Genomic DNA, 23,508 nt, shown 5'->3' with positions numbered 1-23,508 from the left:
AAGTGAAGCTTCTTGAAGGAATGAAGCTTTGCAGCCAATTGGTTCAAAGATTAATGGTGGTTCATTTGGTCTTATGACAGTCGTATGATGCCGCTATCAAATAAAGTGTCACCGGTTACTATCTTTTGGTGTAAATATCCCATAAAACAGTGAGGATAACTGCGGCTTATAGTCCAGTGCGGCTTATCTATGAACAAATGCCGTTTTTGGGCCAAATTTGGTGGGCTGTGGCTTATAGTCAGGTGCGCCTTATAGTGCGAAAATTAGGGTACCTACCAATGTTGAGACCAAACTTATGCCCTTGATCAATAGATATTGGCCTATGATACATAGCTAAAGCCACTTACATGTTTGTCTGCAGCATCAGATAGGGATTGAGTCCCGCTCTTATTAGAGGTGGCAGCCACTTGCAGGCTGACTTTGGATGCTTCAACGCCATCATCCACATGTCGGCGAACTCCTCCGGCCTCAACGCCCTCTTACTCCCGCAGGTGACGGGCTCGTCGCCAGGGAAACGCGGGGGGTACAGCCACCTGCCGGCCAGCGGGCAAGTGGATGGTAGTGTAAAAAAAGAAAAAAAAAATGACTGAATGTATTTTTTAAAACGTTGGAGGGAAAACAATATTGTAGAAGTAAATTGTAAATCAATTTACCGTATTGGCCTGAATATAAGACAGTGTTTTTTGCATTGAAAATAAGACTGAAAAAGTGGAGGTCGTCTTATGTTCGCGGTCTAGACATTATACCCATTCACGATGCAAGATGGCGCCAGATATCTTTGAAACGATGTTCTGTCATGACCGATCTCAGCTACTCTCAAGTTTAACCAGTTTGCATTATTTTATTGCAATGTTTTTCCTTATTCAAATTTGTTTCAAAATTACAGTGACAGTCAGACTTCACTTTGATGGTGAATGCAGTCAGGGATGGCCCAGCCTATACGCAGACTATGCAGCTGCTTAGGGCCCCTGAACACTTTGGGGCCACCAATCTGGCAATTGTTTAATCTATATTAGGGCTGCAACGATTAATCGATTAACTCGAGTAGTCGATTAGAAAAAAATATTCGAATTAAATTTTGTTGCTTCGAGTATTTGTTTAATTAAAGTGGCATTGTTTTGGTTTATTTTGAAAGTGTTTACATTTAGTTTCATTGATTAGGGTGGATACACTGTCTGCCTCTTTTCACATGGCTGAATCCAACTGTTAAGATCCTTGTTAACACCAACATAAGGTAAATTTTTGTTTGAGCTAATGTTTTTTTTAATGCATTCGTAATTTAGTTTATAGGTATTATTTAGCGTTTTTTGTGGGGAAATGTTAGGTCTAAACTTAATACTTGAACTAACAAAACAACAAAAGACCTAGGAAGGGACGGAGGAAGAATCAGACTTGAGATGGAGATAAAATTAACACTGGTGGCCACCAGGGAGAAGGTTGACAGCGGAGCACGTCTGCTCAAAACAAGCCCATCTCAGCCTCCTTCCTGGGGGCCGCGTCTTTTATTGAGAACAGAAACCAGAATGAAACATTATGGTGACGTCTACTGAAAACAGAAACATTATGGTGACGTCTACTGAAAACAGAAACATTATGGTGACGTCTACTGAAAAAAGAAACATTATGGTGACGTCTACTGAAAACAGAAACATTATGACTCTTTTCATTGTGTAAGCACTAAAGCACAAGCGAATAGACTGTTACATGAGAAAACATAATCATAACACCTAGTTTTAAACACACATAATTGGTTTAATTATTGTAAATACTGTTAGTGTGCAAAAGCATTAAAGCACATCTTACAGAAAACAAATCAACTGAACCATTTGTTATGAGCATTGTAAAAAAAAAAAAAAAAAAACTTTAGCATTTCATAGCACTTAAGCTAGCAGACTTTCTTAATTTGTTAGCCAATTGTTCTTTTGTTGTACATCGATCCTCTTTTAAAATTTTTTTTTTTAAATTAATTTATACCGTTTGAGGCTCAGCTCAGGTATTTTAATTTTTCATGTTCCTTATCCGTTTACTCGATTATTCGAACTAACTAGTCCATCGATTAATCGAATACTAAAATATTCGATAGCTGCAGCCCTAATTTATATTCTATTTTGTTTACTACAGTTTGCTGAATTCGACTTTTTGAGTTTTGATACTTGATTACAAGCTTAAAAAAAATAAAAGTTCTTCCTTCTTTCTTTCCTCTTTTAGAAAAAGGTTTGGCGCTATCTACTGTAAGCACTGACAATCATTTGGGGTGAGAAGTTTGAAGTATGCAGTGCAACAAAATCTGATTAATATGTAAAATATGGACGTATGGGTTGGATTGCATGTATGGGTTTCACAGTACACTGTGACAAAACGGTGGACCAAAAATATGGGCCCCTTTGCATTATTTTGCTTAGGGCCCCCAAATGGCCTGGGCCGGCCCTGAATGCAGTTATTGGAATTTTGTTGTTTTATCACAATAGATTGGTTAATTTACATTTCAAAAACCAGAAGCCATTCATTTACGAATGTAATTGCACTTTCGTTTACATATTTAAATGTTCAGATATTAAGATTTGAATAAGGCAAAATAACATGCTTTTTCTCTCAAATATATCGTTATAATCATTTGTTTCGGATGTACTGTCCGCTCACCTGTGCTCCAGAACCAGCTGGAGCGGGTGGGTTTTGGTCAGAACGACTACCCACTCATTCTTGCGCAGAGCCGCTCCCGCCGCCAGCAGCATCCTCGCCGTCTCGGAGCTGTCAGAAAACACGTCATGAGGCTTTCGTACCCGACGTTCTACGTCACCGACAGTTGTAGACGTCCAATCGATTTGAGGTGGGAGGACAGACGTTCATTCGCGGCCACCCTCCCAGTTCAAATGGATTGGACGTCTTAGTGATAAATGTTCTCCGATGTTACACATATATACACGGTTGTGGACTTAACATATTATTGCTAATTGTATTGTGATGCCCCATTGGAAGCTTTAGTAATGATAAATGTAACAACTTCAAGGTTTTAGAAATAAAATAAAAATTCTGTGAAAAAGAAGAGGACAAATTCAACTCAAGTTGTAGAAAATGTACCAAAATAATGTCCTATATAAATAAATGGGAAATGAGCCAAAATGTTTGTGATTGGATAAAAGGAATAATTCACATTTAAATCAAGTTTTTGCTAGTTACTCCAAAGAGCCACTAGGGGGCGACCAAAGAATTCCAAAAACAGGCAGGGAATCATAGGACGTGACAATACAATTACAATCCCCAAAATGCATTTTGTACAATTTTTTCATTATAATTAGGGCTGTCAAAATTATCGCGTTAACAGGCGGTATTGATTGATTTTATGGGTTTCAGCACTAAAAGAATTGTGTAATTATTGACGTCAGCAATGGCGAGCTACTAGTTTATTTTTTGAATGAAAATTTTACAAATTTTATTAAAATGAAAACATTAAGGAGGGTTTTAATATAAAATTTCTATAACTTGTACTAACATTTATCTTTTAAGAACTACAAGTCTTTCTATCCATGGATCGCTTTAACAGAATGTTAATGCCATCTTGTTGATTTATTGTTATAATAAAGAAATACAGTACTTATGTGCAGTAAGTTGAATGTATATATGTCTTGTCTTATCTTTCCATTCCAACAATAATTTACAGAACAATATGGCATATTTTATGGATGGTTTGAATTGCAATTAATCACGATTAATTAATTTTAAAGCTGTGATTAACTCGATTAAAAAATGTAATCGTTTGACAGCCCTAATAATTATGTGTTTTATTACTTTTCTTAGTGACTGTCTTTCTAATGATGCAGTAGTTATATGTGATGACTTTATAATTCATTGTTTTTCCTTTATTGTTCATTTTATTTGTGCACCATGAGTGATTAAGATCTTTCCCTCCGTTAAATCCTAATCTTTGTAAATTGGTGACATTTAAAGGTCACTCTAAGCAAAGCTGATACGCTAAGATATGACCAGCCCATGACCGAAGTTTGCAGGTTTGTACAGTAACTTATGACCCAGCCAGCATACATGAAAAAAGTGTTCACCGACAAGATATAGCAGGCATCGTCATTGTTGACAAAAAAAAAAAAAAAAACTGTATGCATCAGAATTTGGATGTTTGTGAATCGTTGTCGAATCTTCCTTGACCGAATCGCCAATAATCTAAGAATTGGAAATTTTGCACGTCTCTAATGGTGACTTACTAGTTAAAATAATTTTACAAATTTTATTGAATCAAAAACATTGAGGGGTTTTAATATTAAATGATTATAACTCGTACTAAGATTTATCTTTTAAGAACTACATGTCCTTCTGTCCGTGGTTGCCTTTAAAGTACGTAGATAATGAAAGGCAATCTTGAAAAAAAAAAAAAAAAACCAAAGGGGCATGAGGGTTGTACGAATAATTTGGTGTAGTGCGTGGGCCGGCAAACTGTCGTTTTGAGAGCCGTATGCGGCTCTCTAGCTCTGCCCAAGTGGCTCCCTGGAGCATTTCAAAAATGTTTTCAAATGGAAAAAAGATAGGGGAGGGCATAGACTTCATAATGTATGGACGTGAAACGGGGCCGATAAATAGGGGGCCTGCATTGTTGGTGAGGCCGTCAAAGTTGAGCGAGTGGAATCACAGACAAAGACCTTTTTTCGGTGAAAATTCTTGTGAATAAATGCTTAAATCCCCGAATTCTTTATATATATATATATATATGGACCTAAAACAGTCTGGATTCTTAGTTAAAAGCAAAAAAAAAAAAAAAAACGTGGAGTTAACATTTATTTTATGTCGAAGTACAATGCTAGTCTGTTAGTGAATGTAGCTAGCTGCCGCCTGATGTAAACAGACCTTTTCCGGTGAAAATTCTTGCCAATACATGCTCAAATCCCCGAATTTTTTATAGATATGGACGTAAAACAGTCTTGATTCTTGGTTAAAAGCAAAAAAAAAAAAAAAAAAAAAAAACTGGCAGTTAGCATTTATTTTATGTAAATATTGCGAACTATGATGCCAATGCAGTAGCGGCTATTTCTCCCATTGATTTTTTTCATAACGTTTTAAAATGCATGCATGGTACGAAAAATATAAAATAAAAATATATGTGTATATATAATATATTGCCTTGAATCCTCTAACAAATCACTCCTGAGACAATCCTTCCTGTTTGTATGCGGTACAGCTTTCGCACTTTTTCAATAGAAATCCAGCTTTAAATCGCTGCGTGCATGTTTGTGAATAGCTCCTGTTGATGTGGGCGGCCCCTTACTTGAATGCGGGGTGCAGGGCATGACCAATCTGAGCCGTCAATACATTTTTGGTGTTATTTGGTATAACCCACCACCAAAAACAGACATGTCATTTTGAAAGGCAAATTTAGAATAAAAATACAATAGAGAACAACAGGCTGAATAAGTGTACGGTATGATAACATTACATGACTTATAAACAACGAACTGAGAACATGCCTGGTATGTCAATGTAACATAGCTATTTAGGGTTATTCAGATAAAGCATAAAGAACATGCTAACTAGCAACAATGATAAAATAATGTGTGAAATTCACATATAAGTCGCTCCAGAAAATAAGACGCACCCTCTGTCAAACTAAGAAAAAAACTGCGATTTATAGTCCGAAAAATACGGTACATAGCGGCCACACGCCTTTTCACGCCTATTAGCATTTCTACTGCCCGTAAATTATCCAGTAGTAAGAGCATTTAATGATTAATATCCATGATTAAAATATCTTAATAAATGTCACTGGAATACACACCAATCTGACTTAAATTGTACCTTATTTTTCACGTCTTAATATATAGGACTTGCATTTGGTGTACTGATATGTCAGTGCTCTCATCTACTATCAGTGTATGCCAGGGTGCATTTTTAACCCTGCACATAGTCTCGTTCTCCACTATATCATTGATTGAGTTTACAAATTCAAAGGCATAGTTTTTACTTCGCCATCTTTCTGGTATACTCACATACTTTGCCATGTGATTGTGGATTTGTTGAACTGACACCATTGACGCATTCATTTCGATGGTGAGTAAAATATTCTCAATGAGAACTTCAACTTGCTCTGGGTCAGATTTTGTTTTGTGGGACAGCTCGTTTCTCTTCTGTCGGTCTTTTGCTTTCTCCCGCAATAATGTACCAATCCCCTATCGCGTCTTGAGTCTTTGTAATTTTCAACAGCTTTCAAATGACTTTTCTGCTGAATATGACGCTTGATGTAGTCCAACTTCCATTCAGTCCACATTTTTCCCTCTGAAAAGTCACTTGGTACTTTGGCTTCAGTTTCACCGCTCGTTCGTCTATTTGCACATGCTCCGACAGCCACTCCTTCTTATATGGACCGCATTTCATTTTTACTTTGGCTGGGTGAGTGGATGTGTCGCTGCCTGTTCGTTTCGCCATGATAAGGGGTTGGCCTTTACGTCTCTCAGCTCCGCCGCTCATGCACTGTTGTCAGCTTGCTAACCTACACCGCGCGTGTAGGCTGGGCAATACACAAGCAATGTCAATGCTATGATTGGCTGCGTAGCGGAAGTGAACCTTATCGTATCATTTGCTGGACACCTGTCAATCACCGAGTTACAACATACGTTTCTGTTGATTTTTTTTTTTTTTGTGCGCAGCATTGAATTTCTTGTGCGCAGAGTAGGTGCCAGCAGTGCGCGATTGCACACGCGCGCAGCTTAGAGGGAACATTGCACTTAAGGTACATTTTTGACCATTTGACACAGAAAAATAAAATGTAATAAAATCATTAAATAATAACAAATTAAAATTGATTAGAAACTCATGAGGACAATATGCCAAAAAATTTTACTGAAAAAACAAAACTGAAGAAAAAAAAGAGGAAAAGGACAGTTTTTATTTTTCCTGCTCACAGTATTACCTCCTTTGCAATTGTGTGGAGTTATTTTGCAATGAGCATGCTAACAATGCTCACTGATTTACTGATATAACACTGACAAAGCAGGACGATTGTTGGCGATATGCGGCACGTTCTCGCTGAAAAACAATCAAGCGGCTTATCAATGAGATTGGGGTCGAATGTCTTTAAGTGGCGTCTTAATTGATTTGGCTTCTGGCTGTCAGCTATAATTATTTTTAAACACAGTAAACAGTGGTCTTTCCTCATCACCCACTGTATTAAAAGTCAAAGCTAAAAGGGAAACGGCACGAAAAAAGCGCATTCTCGGCGGCCGGGGTAGAACCGTAGGTGAGGGCGATCGTCGTGACGATCCCAAGCCGAAAATGGCACTTCTCGGGCGGCGGCGTGAGAACCGGACAAGACAGTGGGTCGCTGCGTGAGTGAGTCTGGTCGGAAAACGGCTTTCAAAAACGGTGGCGGCACACTGCTCCTTATACATGTTTTCTGTGTGTGCTCTTCCTTAGTTCAAAAATATTGCGCGCACTCTGAAAATGAGAGCGCCACTGCCACCCACTGAGTGGATGTGCAAAAACACTTTATTCCAGTATGGCAAAAAAAAAACATGTTCCCCGAGGTCACACGCGCCCCCCCCGGCATCGCCCCACTATTTGAGAAGTACTGCTCTAAGCCTAATAAGTATTTTTGTCCAAAAGACGAAGACAAAAATTAAAAGGGTGGCCAAAAACCACCGATGCTGGCACAAAACTGATCCAATATTTCATCATAATATTTTAACTTCTTTTAACAGCTGACCTAACAACCCCGTTGATAAACTCATTTCAACTCATAGCTGAAGGTCTAGCCACATGATTGGAAGTCTACTGCCAATAATGGCAGTGAAAGAGTGAAATGGAAAAAATGATATATTTTTTAAATGATGGAGCAAAAGCTATATGCAAATAGGTGAGTCAACTGAAAGGGGTTGATTGCAAGGCTACCTGTGTCTGTCCTTTAAGGCGACGTTCAGCGGCGAGTACAGCCTTAAAATTTCGCTGCAGTCCTGCGCGTCGGGGCTGAAGCCCTCGGAAAGGAGGAATTCTACGCAGTGCGTATTTCGGTTTTCAACAGCATGGTAGAGCGGGCTCACCTGGCCCTGGCCGCAGTCGCACGTGCGTTCCGTCACAGCGACCAATCGCTTGAGGATGCTAGGGGACAACACCAAGAGTATAGACTTGTCAGGCGAATGCGTAGGGGTTGCGCGACCGCCTACCCGAGGTGGCCGAACTCCGCCGCGCCGTGGATGGGAAGTTGCGGCCAGTCCTCGCTGCACACCAGGTTGGCGTCGGCGCCGTGCTCCAATAGAAACTCCACGCAGGCCAGGTGACCCTCCTGGGAAGCCAGAAAGAGCGGCGTAGCCAAGTCGCGGGCCTGCGCATTCACATCGGCGCCTAAGTGACAAAATAGTAAGACAGACAGTTCTTTGGTCTTCATTCTTTTCACCATGCTCAATGTGGTACACACAAGGACACAGGACAGAGGTTGAGTCAACTTTACTGGCTGCACGTTTGATTTAGTTATTGCTAAGCCTGTCGCAATATGCAATAATTCCATTTATCGCACGATAAATAAAAATGAAGGCTGTAATTTTTCCGCTGCGATTTATCGCCTCGCGTGCACATGCATGTCCGTGTGCGGCAGACGTGCCGTTAGAAGTTCGAATTCCTTGTTACCAACTGCGCAAAATGCCATCTTTGTTGCAGGTCCAGCAAAAACTAGCGCTGGAGCCAATCGTTCCCATTATATCTATTGTTAATCGTATACCAGCCGCATCAGTGCTCCGGAGTGACTGTGGACCATCTCCGGCGTGCCGGTGTTGTTGACGTGTGGGCGCTCCCGTCAGGGGTGACATTTCACGCGGGGCGGCTATTTTTCGGCTCAACACCGGATATTTGGGTGGCAAATTAAGAGCGCTGTGCTTCAAACTTGCCCTGTTTATGAAAGTCGATTGTCGTATGCGGGTGTTGTGTAGTAATGAGCAGATGTGACTTCAGCGGCATTTGCTAACTTTTTTAATGTGCGCACACAGTATGTATCACGAAACAGCAAACTAGATGTGCTACGTTCCATGCCATTGGCTACGTGAGCCCAGAGTGATAATGGGACACGTAGTCCATATACTACATCGATGAATTCTAAACTGTCATGACTGAATGGAAGTTAAGAAGGCCAAATCAATCCATACCAGTGACTATAGATAGGTTTGCAAATATGGTTAATTCAGTACGTGACACAGATGGATTCGGACCACAAATAGAATGTCTTGCTCATGTAGTAAACCTAGCTACTAAGAGAACTGTAGAAATCAACAGTGTGCCCCACCTCACTTTACAAACAGTAAAGATTGTTCTCAGCACTTTTATACTATTTTTATTCAGATCAGTAAGAAGTTAGCACATAAATATTATGCACTAAAATGCATGTTTATATGATGGCAATTTAATTTTTGCCCATTAGCAAAAAAAAAACAAACAAAATATACAGTACTGTGCAAATGTTTTAGGCAGGTGTCCTGTCTAAAACTTTTGCAGAGTACTGTATATATATAGTTTTTAATTAAATAGTTTTTCTAATTGTATTTAACGTTACAGACAAAATGTCTTACACTCATCCAGAGTCTTTAGTTTTGGCTTAAAGTGGGGCTGTCAAATTTATCGCGTCAATGGCGGTAATAACATTAAAATATTTAATGCAATTAACGCATGCGCTGCACTACCCACTCGCGCATTGACGCGTTCACTCTATAATGGCACCGTTTTACATATGCATAGAACTAAAAGGCAACGTAAAATGAGTAGAGAGGATTTTGGCAGCCTTTGAAGCCATTTTTTAATTGGCTAAAGCCTTACAATCCCTCTCTCAACGATCAGAAATGTCATGGGAAGCAATGTGGGGAAGAAAGGTAGTAGTTCATCTTATTCTTAATACCCTATTTTAATTCCCAACGCTGAGAAGATATATCAATTGGTACCATTACGCACAGTCATGGTTGCACTACTCATCATGCATTTGGGCAGAAGGTAAATGGCTGAATTATCATTTACTGAAAGCTCCTAAAAATCCACTAGATGGCAATATTTAGTTATAGTATACAAAGTCACATTTGTCCTTTAAGAATTACAAGTCTTTCTATCCGTGGATCCCTCTCACAGAAAGAATGTTAATAATGTAAATGCCATCTTGAGGATTTGTCACAATAAACAAATACAGTACTCATGTACTGTATGTTGAATGTATATATTCGTCCAAGTTTTGTTCATTTTTTACTTAACGCATTGCCAAAATGTATATGATCGGGAAAAATTATCTGGAATGATTGGAATTGAATCGGGAGCAAAAAAAAAAAAAAAAAAAAAAAAAAAAAAAAAAGCAATCGGATCGGGAAGTATCAGGATCGGCAGATACTCAAACTAAAACGATCGGGATCGGATCAGGAGCAAAAAAACATGATCGGAACAACCCTACTAATTTTCTCATCATCTGCGCTTTGCCAAATTGTTGTATTTAGTCGAATCGTCTCAAAAAGTGATTCTAATTCACATAATAATGCTATTTAAGACTTTTTTCTCCCCTGTTGTACGCACTTTAAATTACAACAAAAAAGAAATATGAAAATATTAGAAAATTTGACTAATGAATTCACATTGACTAACAGATTGAAAAACATTTATGTTGAAAACTGACATTAGCCTGAGCTATGCTATTTTGGGAGCAATTAAAAAAAAACAAGATTAATTTGAAAGTTGCTCTTCCGACATTGAACATCTCACCGGCTTGGACCAGGACTTCCAGACATTCACGGCGTCCATACTGTGCCGCCAGGAAGAGAGGCGTGATCTCGTGGTCGTCGCATGCCTCCAGCTTGGCCTGCGTCACCAATATGCGCACGATGTCCACGTTATTCTACGAGAAACAAAAAGGGCTATTGCCGGTGTTGTAATTTTTTTTTTTTTTTTAAATCTGACGTGTGAGTGCGCAAATCACCACATAGACAGCTTGATGAAGGCACGTCCAGCAGGAAGCGGTGTGCGACCTGTCCACCAATGCGCCCTTGGCCAACAGGAGCTGCACCATGTCCTTGTGGCTGTCAGTGACCGCTGCCGAAGCGCGATCGTTAGTTAGCGTCTCGGACGAGAAACGCGTGCGTTTTACCTGCGAAGAGTGGACACGAGAGGTCGTTGGTCTGCTGGTTGATGTCGGCTCCGGCTTTGAGGAGGAGGCGGAGGGCGGGCAGGTGGCCGCGTTCGGCCGCCAGGTAGCAGGCCGTCTCGCCCTCGTGGGTGGTGGAGTTGACGTACGCTTGGAATCCCGACGACGAGCCGGCTGCGCATGTTGGAAGGAACTGTTTATGTTCAGGCTCTAAATGGACCACTATAATGGTCGTACGCTCTATGTATTCAATAACCACTGCTGTATGATATTAATGGACACTGGAACAACTTAAGTCACTTAACTCTTCCAGTGCCATTGACGATGATAGACGTCCAATCATGTGGTGTCAAATCAACACTTTGCTGTAATTTGAAATGAGTTTGTCACTAGTAGACGTCAATGGCAACCAATGAGTCATCGAGAATAAAGAGTGTTTTTATCTGTCAAAAATGTGTGACTCCAACCCTTTTGTTTTTTGTTTAAAGTGCCTATGACAGGATAAAAAAAGTCTTAAATAGTATTGTCATTAGGGCTGTCAAACGATTTTTCTGTAAATTATTGTTGGAATGTAAAGATAAGACACAAGAGGGATATATACATTCGCTATACGGTACATAAGTACTTTATTTGTTTATTATAACAATAAATCAACAAGATGGCATTAACATTATTAATAGGGTTGTTCCGATCATGTTTTTTTGCTCCCGATCCGATGCCGATCGTTTTAGTATGGGTATCTGCCGATCCAGATATTTCCCGATCCGATTGCTTTTTTTGCTCCCGATTCTATTCCAATCATTCCCGATAATTTTTCCCGATCATATACATTTTGGCAATGCATTAAGAAAAAAATGAATAAAACTCGGACAAATATATACATTCAACATACAGTACATAAGTACTGTATTTGTTTATTATGACAATAAATCCTCAAGATGGCATTTACATTATTAACACTCTTTCTGTGAGAGGGATCCACGGATAGAAAGACTTTGTTTATTGTGAATAAATATTGCCATCTAGTGTATTTGTTGAACTTTCAGTAAATGATACTGTGGCCATCCCAAATGCATGATGGGAAGTGGACCCATGACTGTGCGTAGTGCTACCAATTGATATATCTTCTCTGCGTTGGGAAATAACATAAGGTGCTTCCCCACATTGCTTCCCATGATATTTCTAATTGTAGGGAGAGGGATTGTAAGGCTTTAGCCAATTTTAAAAAGGCTCTAAAGGCTGCCAAAATTTACTCTACTCATTTTACGCTGCCTTGTAGCTCTCTATATAGGTAAAACGGCGCCATTACAGATTGAGCGCGACAATGCGTGAGTGGGTCGTGCAAAGCATGCATTAATAGCGCTAAATATTTTAACGTGATACTTCTAAAAAAAAAATTAATTACCGCCATTATCGGGATAAATTTGATAACCCTACTTTAAGCCTAAAGACTTTGGATGAGTGTAACATATTATGTCTGTAACGTTAAATACAATTACAAAACGATTTAATTAAAAAATGTACAGTACAGTGATACCTCAGCTCACGAACGCTAAAGCTCACGAACTTTTCGCCTCAAGAACATTAAATTCGCGAGCATATAGTCTCTGCTGACGAACTAGTTTTCGGCGGACGAACCAAACCACGCGGTCGAACAGCGCCACGAGAAGCTGACGCACGCTCACGGCGTCCCAGTTCGTCCCCTCCCTTTCGTTGAGTGCGGACGTGGTTTGTGTTTGATAGACATTTTGGACCATATTGAGTGTACTTTTGCTAATATGGGACCGAAAAAGACCCCACCACAGGCTAGTGTTAAGCCTAAGAAGACATTAAAGAAAATAAGGTATATTTTTGTGTAGTTTTAAGGCTTATTTAGTCGAAAATTATGTTTTATGGGGACCTGGGAACGGATTATTCTCATTTTAATGGTTTCTTATGGGAAATAAATGTTCGGAAGACGAACTTTTCGCCTTACACACACTTTCTGGGAACCAATTATGTTCGTGAGCTGAGGTATCACTGTATATATATTATAAAAAGGCATGGCCGATATTTTTGTGCCGATTCCGATACTTTGAAAATGACGTGATCGGACCCGATCGATCAGCATCTCTAGTATTTGTCATGCTGGAACACTGCCCTGTGACCCAGTTTCTGGAGGGAGGGGATCATGCTCTGATGCAGTATTTCAAAGTACATGTTGGAGTTCATGTTTCCCTCAATGGAATGTAACTCTCCAACACCTGCAGCACTCATGCAGCCCCAGACCATGACATTCCCACCATCATCCTTGACTGTAGGCATGACACACTTAACTTTGATCCTCAGCGTGTTCTTTGCCATGTGGTGCCATGTTGGAACTTTCAGTGACCAGTAGAGCTGGGAATCTTTGGGCACCTAACGATTCGATTACGATTCAGAGGCTCCGATTCGATTATAAAACGATTACTGATGCACCCCCCTCCTTTTTTTTTCTTCCTTTTTTCTTAAAAAATGTTTTGTACATTAGTTCCAAAATTGTTCAAAAATACTCTCAGGCTAAACCAAACTACTATTTCAGTATCAAGTTAACATATAGCAGTAAAAAAATATACAAAAATAACAGTAAATAAAAAACTCCACTCCCCATTCTATATCAGCAGCTTTAAACTACATTCAATTACTTTAATGTTGTGAATCAACCGTTAAAGTTGTTAAAATTGCTCCCGTTATTCCATAATTTCCCTTTTGTCGACTTTCAACATGAGAAAGTTTTAAAACTATTTTAAAGATAGATTCAAGTCAATATTTTACCGATTTAGGAGTATTTCAGATAAAAAGTTAATTAGGTTTGCTTGGAAGGTTCGCTACAACAGCTTTGCAGGGAAGTGTACTGCTTTAAGATGGCGGCCGTTTACTACGCCCGCATCTAGCTTTTTGTAGATGTGCTGCTAACGCTCCCGAATAGGGCTGCAGCTATCGAATATTTTAGTAGTCGAGTAATCGATGGACTAGTTAGTTTGAATAATCGAGTAATCGGATAAGGAACATGAAAAATTAAAATACATGAGCTGAGCCGCAAACGGTATAATTTTTTTTTTTTTAAATGAGGATCTATGTACAACAAGAAAAAAAAATCGGCTAACTTACATAGAAAAAGTATGCTAGCTTAAATGCAATAAAATGCTTAAGTTTTTTTTACAGTGCTCTTAACAAATGGTTTAGACAAATATTCCCACAAAAAAAAAAAAAAAAAAAAAAACGGTTAAACATACCTATAAACGAAATTATGAATCCATTAAAAAACATCTCAAACAAAAACTTAGCTTATTTTTGTCTTAACAGGGAGCAGTTGGATTCAGCCATGTGAAAAGAGGCAGACCAGAGGACAGTGTATCCACCCTAATCAATAAAACTAAATGCAAACACTTTCAAAATAAACCATTACAGTGCCACTTTAATTAAACGAATACTCGAAGCAACAAAATTTATTTCGAATATTTTTTTCTAATCGAATACTCGAGTTAATCGATTAATCGTTGCAGCACTACTCCCGAATCTATATTGTATCTAGTCCTATATAAATGATATCTACCGTAACATTATGTGGGCGTACTTTGTAGCAGCTTTTCGGCAGCAGTCAGGTATGTTGTTGTGTTTTTTTTATCTCGTGGCATGAGTTGAGCTAGAGCCATGAGTTGAGCATTGGCATTACCCGAGGGGCAGGGTAATGAGAAGCATGATGTTTAGCTACTCTTGCGCCGTTCCGTCTCGAACACCGCGCAGTGCGCTGAGTGTGTTGTACTTCCGCTTTACTTCGCATATTTCAATAATCGGAATTTGGATGTTTGTGAATCGTTCTCGAATCTTCCACGGCCGAATCGCGAATAATCTAAGAATCGGAAATTTTGCACACCTCTAGTGACCAGTATGAGAGAGTGTCAGAGCTGCACTACAAATCTGAACACACCTGCTCCCTGTGCACACCTGGATTTAGTAACACTAACAAGTCACATGACATTTTGGAGGGAAAATGACAAGCAGTACTCAATTTGGACATTTAGGGATGTAGTTTCTAACGGGTTTACTCAATTTCGTTGCCAGGGGTTTAGAGATTAATGGCTATATTTGAGTTATTTTGAGGGGAAAATAAATTCACTCTATTATATAAACTGCAGATAGACTACTTTTTATTGTGTCAAAGTGTCGTTTTGTCAGTGTTGTCCCATGAAAAGATATATGTACTTAAATATCTGCAGAAATACGAGGGGTGTACCCTTTTGTTACACTGTATATGAAACCCCAGTGTTTGTGTTCCAATAACAGATGCTTCCATTAGCATGCCAGTCATGTTTTGCTTGGCTTGTTAGCATGAAAACCACAGACGGGTTTTGTTTCCACAACACATTTTACACACAGGCGGCATTATTCAAGGTGGTGGTTTACCAGTCATAGCGGCCGCAGACAGGATATCCTTGAGGCAGCCCACCCTGCCGGCGGCGGCCGCCTCGTGAATGGCCCTCCAGCCTCGGTTGTCCGCAAGGTCCACAGTGCGACCGAGGCGGATAAGCCGTCTAAGACGCTTCCTGGGACCGGTGCGAGCCGCGGCGGCCACCGTCGACACGGAGTCCTCGTAGCACTCGGTGAAGTCCATCGCCGGTGGACGCTAGCACAGCCACGCGTCTTATTAAATGAACGAACCCAAGTGAAAGTGGAAATTTGCCAAAGTGGAATGCCACGCGTCTTATTAAATGAACGAACCAAAGTGAAAGTGGAAATTTACCAAAGTGGAGTGTTCCTGCAGTGAAGTGAAAGGTGTCAACGCAGCCTTATTTTTGAGTGAACTTTATCATTCGCGTCTTTTTCTGGTCTTTCTTGCCACTTTTATGTCCGGTGACGGAGCAGCCATGCAGAAACGGAGAAAACTTTAAAGCAAACACGCTTCAAGAAGTCATAACGAATGACACAAAACACAAAAACAGCGACGCGCGCTTTGTAAACAATTTGATTGAGTCGCTGTTTCATGACGTCACGCAAGAGCTAAGGAAGTGCATTGTGGTCCTTGGTTTTCAGGGTTAAGCCGAATTTACATGGAAAACTTCATGTTTTTTATCTGATTTGAACAATTAAACTATTCGAATGGACTCCGTTGCGCTTTGAAAGAAGACATGCGGAGACGGAAGAGCACAATTCGGCGCCATTAAAAGTTTGGATTGGAAGACATGTCAGGTATGAATGACTAATACTGCTTCATCTTTGCGAAATTTCTAAATTGAGGGTATTTGTGAGTTTTTATAAATGATGTTCTGTCCTTTTTCGACTTTGTGTGCGATGACTACTCCCGTTGTTTGGACCATTCTTTTGTCGTCTTGATATGATTTCTTTTAAACAGGGGACCAATCCATTGTTATAAGATATTTACTGACACTGACTCACAACCAGTGCATTTTTTGACAACATATATGTATATGGCTGGTACAAATTCACAATTAACAGAGATCACCCTAACAGTGACCATAACAGTTATCCTATTTGGCTTATATCGGCCGATCTTGAAAAGAACAAAAATCCATATATCGGCCCGATATATCGGTAGACCTTTATAAGAAAGATAATCAGCGAAGCATTGAACATGTTATTACTGTACAGTCCATACATCGACCCAATATCAGTAGACTTTTAATAATCAAAATCAAATCCGTTTGAATTGAGATGAATGGCATTGAGAAATTTTTTTACAGCTGTTGTCAATGGCAGCCGATGATATACTGTAGTACCCTCGACATATGAACACCACATACGATCCTTTTGACCTCCGACGTAAAATTTGACCCATCATTTTTTTCGACACATGACGACATGCTTGAAATATGATTTATGACAGCGTCAGAATTAGTGTTTTCTCGCAAGACGGACGGACGCACGCGGATTTTCTTGCGAGAGAAATCAACATGGGTTGCAAAAAGGTTAGTGCAGGTGGTGAAAAACGGAAAAGGGTGACGCTTACGATTGAAATTAAGATGGAAATGATAGAAAAATATAAGCGTGTGCGTCAGTGTATGTCTACGATCTTGACAGTCCTCCTCCGACCCCCGTTCGCCAGTCTTTAACAGTTAAGGTGCCAATTATTATTATTGTAGCATAAGCAAGAAAGTCGCCAGATTATTTATTTCAGAACTTGTGCAACACAACACAGCTACTGTTCGCTGTAGCCGACGCCAACAACAACAACAGAACATGAATCGAGAAAGTAAAAAGTTTCCACTCTTCCACACTTCTCTCACCCACTTGTCAGTGACATGGTGCGTTTAGGAACAGCATGCAAAACACAGGCGCCACATTAGAACCTGATTCGTTACATTATAATTGTATTATTATTATGACGATTTGTATTTATAATTTGTTTTGCTATGCGTCATTTCTATTTGTGATTGTACCTGCAGCATTTATTAAGGATTTAGCATTCAGTGGTATGAAAAAGTATCTGAACATTTTTTAATTTCTCACATTTCTGCATGAAATCAGCATCAAATGTGATCTTTGTCAAAACCAAACAGATGTAAAAACTGTCTACTTTAACTAAAACCACCCAAATATTTTTAAGTTTTCATATTTTAATGAGGATAGCATGCAAACAATGACCGAAGGGGGAAAAATAAGTGAACCCTCTGCCTAAGGAGACTTAAAGAGCAATTAAGACCAACTTTTACCAAACAATATAAGTCAGGTGTGTGCCCAATCACTGATGAGTGGTTTAAAGCTGCTCTGCCCACGATAAAACACACACCTGGTAAGAATTGTCTTGATGAGAGGCATTGTCTGATGTGCATCATGGCTCAGTCAAAAGAGCTGTCTGAAGACCTGCAATTAAGGATTGTTGATTTGTATGAAGCTGGAAAAGGATACAAAACCATGTCTAAAGTCTGGATGCACGGCCTTCATTAACACAGTGAGCTGGGTGACTCGCTGATCTGGTGGGGCTGCAGGGTGACCCGGGTGTAAGGAGTGGGGGCCAGGTTGTCCGGAGATTAGATGATCGGAGGGCTGATTCAGTCCCCACTTGGACCCAGAGTGGGTGCACCCGTTGGCTTTAACTGGTGCGAGTTTCATCCCAGCCGAGGGTGTTGTCCTTTCTGTGCGTGAAGGTTTTCAGGTTTTCATTTTTAATTGTGACAGTTATCTTCCTGCCTGTAGAATTCCAACGAGCATTTTATTTAAATGAGGTCATTACGTGATAGTTCTGAGAAATGTTTAACTTGCATCACATATACATGACCATTTTTATAGTATTAATACTAGGGCTGTCAAACGATTAAAAATTTTAATCGAGTTAATTACAGCTTAAAAATTAATCGCAATTCAAACCATCTATATAATATGCCATATTTTTCTGTAAATTATTGTTGGAATGGAAAGATAAGACGCAAGATGGATATATATATATATATATTCAGCATGCGGTACTTAAGGACTGTATTTGTTTATTAAAACAATAAATCAACAAGATGGCATTAACATTATTAACATTCTTTTAAAGTGATCCATGGATAGAAAGACTTGTAGTTCTTTATGAAAAATGTTAGTACAAGTTATAGAAATTTTATATTAAAACCCCTCTTAATGTTTTCGTTTTAATAAAATTTGTAAAATTTTCAATCAAAAAATAAACTTGTAGGCCGCCATTGTAGATGGCAATAATTACTTACACTATAAAATCAGTCGCACCCAAGCGCCAGCAGAGGGCAGCAAAACTCCGCAAAACACAATTAACAAGTGGGCCTTTCATTCCTCTGTCATTTAAATCTGTCTGAGCTGGGCCAAGTGCGTTAATTGCGTCAAATTTTTTAACGGGATTAATTAAAAAAATTAATTAACGCCCGTTAACGCGATAATTTTGACAGCCCTAAATAGAATATATAAATTCAACATTACAATGAAACGTGTCTTTGTCAAAGTGGTTAAAAAAAAAAAAAAACTTCACTGGCCTTAGTTAAATAGCCAGGCAGAATAAATATGTGCATTAAAGTTCTTGCATTTTCACAAGTATCGACAAGAAGGGCAGACCCAGATGGCGTCTGCTGCAGGGGCTTGTCTGAGTCCGACACAGGACAAATTGAACCACTCCATTGAACACATTTTCTTAGTCAAATGATCCAAGAAGAGAGATGGTGACCAATCGGGATGTGTTGTCAGCAGGTTTACCTAGGAACACAACAGGTAGGTGAGTCGTAGTAGGCGAGCATTGCTACTGAGGCAGGTTTACACAACAGTGTAAAAAAACAAAAACGTATTGAAACCAAAAGTGGATAAATCGTTCAACTTACAAGAGTAGAGATGACAGGAACACTCTCTCATTCCAGCAGAAATATGATCATAAGAAACAGTGGCGGAGCTAGACTTTTATTCTTGGGGTGGCCAGGGGGTGGCCGAGGCTATTTCAGGGGGTCCACAGACTATAACATTATACATTTGTTTCTTCACTTATCAATTGCAATCAGAGTGTAAAATGTTGAAATGTACATACTAAAGCACACGGGTGATGAGATTTATGTATATAATTTGTTTGTTAACTTGATAATAACTATTTTTTACAAAAATGGTGAAAATGCACCAACACATTCACAGTTACTCATACGACCCCCCCCCCTTCTCACTTATCAACATAACGATGTAAAAAATGTAAAACACAACTTGGTAACAACTAGAGCTGTCCCGACTAGTCGACATGGTCGACGTCATCGATGACGTAAATCCGTCGACGAGCACAACACCCCGTCGACGGCTAATTAAGGGTTAAAAAAATAAATGCGTGGAAAGTTCAGAATCTCGGACGCTTGGTATGCAAGCGGGCAAAGCGGCACAAAGCCAAAAAAAGCGTACCAGAGTCCAAAACATTGACTTATTTTTAAAGAAACAAAGGAGGGTACACTGTTGTGTCCTGTCTCTTCAATGCCAAGCTTGGCTGCACGTCGGCCGTGAATGATAACAACAGGAGATTGTAAGTCCGTCTAACTAACTAATGACATGTTTTATTGAAGTTGCAAAGCCTGCCGCGATATGCAATGAGTTCATTTATCGCATGGTAAATAAAAATGAAGGCGGTCATTTTCACGGTTGCGTTTTATCGCTGCGCGCGCGTGCATGCATGCGTACATTTGTGCGTGCGTGCTGATGGCATATTTCTCTCATCAACACGCTGTAGAATTAAAGTTAAGACATACAAAATAAGAAAACACATCTATATTAAACACTATATACGTTCGCATTGCTACATTGAGGTGAATGGGGAAAAAAGACGACCTACTTTAGCCGGCTATAAAACAGGCCGCCTTCTCCAAAACTTGCAGTTAAAAGGTTATATTCAAACATGAAAAATCGCTGGTTAACAGCATTTGCAAAAGGAAAAAAAAATCTATTACTGACAACACATGCAATGACAAAAAAGTGCTTTTTTGCGGAGTGTAAAGCTTAAATTAGCGGTTTAGCGAACGTACTTCCGGTGAACATTGCAAAATAAAAGCATTTTGGCAGTGTATCAAATACTTGTTCTCCCCACTGTAAATAACGATTTCTGGAGTTAATCCCACATACTTCAGATTCTACACCAAGAATACCTTTAAAATGACACCCTTTATGAAAATTCTGATTGGCAATGAATAATTATTATGATACTATTATATATAGTACTACAGTATACTACAATATTAATGCTAGGTATTTTTTTTTTAGAATTGTTTTGAATCATTTTGGAAAGGTGAAGTCAGTGTTCTGAATCTGTTTACATTCAATTCTTTTGCACAAGTTAATTCTATCAGCATTTGAACTCATTGTTTATTTGTGATTTATTATTGTTATTTATCTGTTTATTTGTAACTTAATCAAGAACTTAAGTGTTCCAAAATGTTTTGTGAATTGACAAGCGTCAAAAAGAAATTTCATTGCTAAATTAGTAAAAAAAAATAAAAAATAAAAAAAATTATAAGATTAGTTGACTAATCGTAAAAATAGTCGGCTGACTAATCGGGAGGAAATTAGTCGTTTGGGACAGCCCTAGTAACAACTTTTCAATCAGTCATTAATAATAACTATTTTTTACAAAAATTGTGAAAATGCACCAACACATTCAAAGTTACTCACACGCCCCCCCCCCCCCACTTCTCTCTTATCAATATCTTATCTTATCAAATATTTTAAGATAACTATTAAGATAAATATATTTCCATACAATGGCTTCCATACTAGTGGTATGGAAGCCATTGTATGGAAATATATAGTTGAACTACGACTATAGAACTAAATATAAAAAATCAAGTTCCATACTTTCCATACTCACGTAGGAAACCTGTATCTGAAAAATTACTGCTGAAGTGAGCATGTGACTGCTTCTCAGACCAGAGAAGCTGCTTCTCTGCTCTGACTGACCTGGTGATGGGCAGTGTGTGCCAGATTCTTTCTCATCCTGAGCCTGACTCGTCCCAGACTTGGATCGCTTTAAAAAGAGGTTATAAATCTTCGCCCCCTGCCTTTTCATTCTGAACTGTCCCTATGAAACAATGAGCCAGTCCTGTTAACGTTACTCCTAGCATCACTCATAATCACACAATGTTGGTAAATGATTAAATCCCTACTTCAAGCCTTTAAAAATTCAGGGCAAATAAACCACCGTAGACATAAATTTAATATTCTGACTTTTAAGCTAGTTGACAGCAGGCCCGGTGTTCTACACCTGTTCTCCGGCCAACTACCGTGTTCACGTGACGTTTCATTTAAGGCAAGAGAGCATGAGACAGCTGGCTAATGCGCTACAGTTATTGGAGAAACATGTTTGTAAATAGCGACCCAAATGAATTAAATATAGACGTTAATATCGAGCGGCTGTTGGAAGCTGGACGACATGAGATAACGTTAACGTTTGCTTGATGCCGTGGCTCCCTGTTTTAGCGACAACAAAAAAATTCCTTCCTACAAATTTAAACATTGACTCATTAGGACACCAGCATAAAACTTACATTACGACGAGGATTTCAGTGGCTTGAAGGCTGGGTATCCAAGTTCGTCTCCTTGTTTGTTCTTGTCACTTTATCTTCCGTGTTCCGTTCCGTCAACGATTACCAAGTACTCAAATTTTCCTCCGTTTCAGTGGCGATTCTTCTTCTCCTCATGAAAGCGAATTTGCAACGCTTTATGGTACATAGCGCCAACTACTGTACAGGAAGGACTTAGCAGTCGGTGCCGCGATATGTCTTTGTCAATCATCTGGGGTGGCACCTGGGGGGTCCAATCAGATTTTAGGTGGGGCCCAGTGCTACCCCGGCCCCCCTCTAGCTCATCTCGCAATTTCTTATTAAGAAATGCTTTTCCGACGAACCGCTGCAATCCAGCCATCCGTCGTACCTTCGTGATCTGATATTTGGTCCTCCATGCAGGAAAACGGTGAAAAGTGAGTCCATTTTTCCTAACCCCCTTTTTTTTTGTCGTAGGAGACGCTGTTGCACCCAGTAACGCAACAATAAGCACCCATATTTTCTTTCTAAAACACCGAAGGAGTTAGCTTAGCACTATCACACGTTACAATCCGCATTGAGTCTGCCGGACCGGAAGTGAATCATATTACCAGCATGGAGGCGCGTCCAAACAATGACGTAGTACGTCCCATTCCCTATTAACAACTCATTTCGTTCAAATACGATTTAACGTCTCTGGGCAATATGGAAGCCCATTCCTGCCACAAAATAAATAAATAAAAAACATTTAAAAACAAGCGAAAATAGGCTTGTTGTTTTGTTGAAAAAAAAAAAAAAAAAAGTTTTCATACTTTTTAGTGGCGGGAATGGGCTTCCATAGGGCAAGCAATGTTTTCAGTTTTTTCAATCGACCCTACCCACGTGACGTCACAACTCCGCTCGCCTGAATGGTACCGCCCAATTGTCCGTCAAAACAGTGTTAACCTGTTACGGCTACGTACATTCCTCCTATTTACGGCGTGTTTTTCTGCTCCTTAACATTAATAATCAAAATGGTGAAGGCGTGTGTGGCTGTTGGTTGCACTAACAGAGAAGATGGAAGGAGAGACTTGAAGTTTTACCGTATCCCGAGGGATCCAAAGAGGAGAGCGAAATGGACGGCTGCAATTCGACGTGAAAACTGGGCACCAAAAAAATCACCACAGACTATGTAGTAGTCATTTTATATCCGGTAAGATGCATTTAAGATATACTTAGAGGGTTTTGGGCTGACAAATAACCACAATTAAGATCATTGCTAGGCTAATCGCCGACAACATACACGTATGTATGTAGTGAGAGTGCTATCGCTAAACCATATAAACATAAAAAGCCCTAACTGCATTGACAAATGACATGAAATAAATTAGACTTGACAGTGGATGTTAGCGAGAATAAAAAATGAATAAAATTTCGTAACTCACCTTTCCAAGC

The 23,508-nt window shown here is 39.4% G+C and overlaps 2 protein-coding genes across 15 annotated transcripts in view; one reads left to right on the top strand and one right to left on the bottom strand.

Annotated features, from left to right (window-relative positions):
* asb3 (ankyrin repeat and SOCS box containing 3) overlaps positions 1-23,508 on the bottom strand; it is an 88,894-nt gene that overhangs the window by 8,186 nt on the left and 57,200 nt on the right. The window contains exons 1-10 of one of the 14 annotated variants that reach the window (XM_057826143.1): positions 21,494-22,265; positions 15,855-19,524; positions 15,518-15,754; positions 11,096-11,266; positions 10,928-11,040; positions 10,714-10,846; positions 8,157-8,334; positions 7,885-8,091; positions 2,641-2,748; positions 348-533 (exon numbers count right to left, since the gene is read on the bottom strand). In XM_057826143.1, the coding sequence (XP_057682126.1) occupies positions 348-533; positions 2,641-2,748; positions 7,885-8,091; positions 8,157-8,334; positions 10,714-10,846; positions 10,928-11,040; positions 11,096-11,266; positions 15,518-15,725 (1,304 nt within the window). In that variant the 5' untranslated portion in view covers positions 15,726-15,754; positions 15,855-19,524; positions 21,494-22,265. Of the gene's footprint in view, positions 1-347; positions 534-2,640; positions 2,749-7,884; positions 8,092-8,156; positions 8,335-10,713; positions 10,847-10,927; positions 11,041-11,095; positions 11,267-15,517; positions 21,209-21,493; positions 22,266-23,508 lie in introns of those variants that run through there. The other 13 variants (XM_057826145.1, XM_057826148.1, XM_057826149.1 and 10 more) reach the window with 13 other exon arrangements.
* c21h10orf88 (chromosome 21 C10orf88 homolog) overlaps positions 16,081-23,508 on the top strand; it is an 84,390-nt gene continuing 76,962 nt past the window's right edge. Inside the window, exon 1 of the mRNA XM_057826159.1 lies at positions 16,081-16,300. Coding sequence (XP_057682142.1) covers positions 16,294-16,300 — 7 coding nt within the window. The 5' untranslated portion in view covers positions 16,081-16,293. The remainder of the gene's footprint in view (positions 16,301-23,508) is intronic.

This window comes from Corythoichthys intestinalis, chromosome 21 (genome assembly GCF_030265065.1).
Source record: "Corythoichthys intestinalis isolate RoL2023-P3 chromosome 21, ASM3026506v1, whole genome shotgun sequence".
NCBI lineage: Eukaryota > Metazoa > Chordata > Actinopteri > Syngnathiformes > Syngnathidae > Corythoichthys > Corythoichthys intestinalis.
The sequence above is the reverse complement of the archived record's forward strand: the minus strand, read 5'-3'. Positions and strand labels throughout refer to the sequence as shown.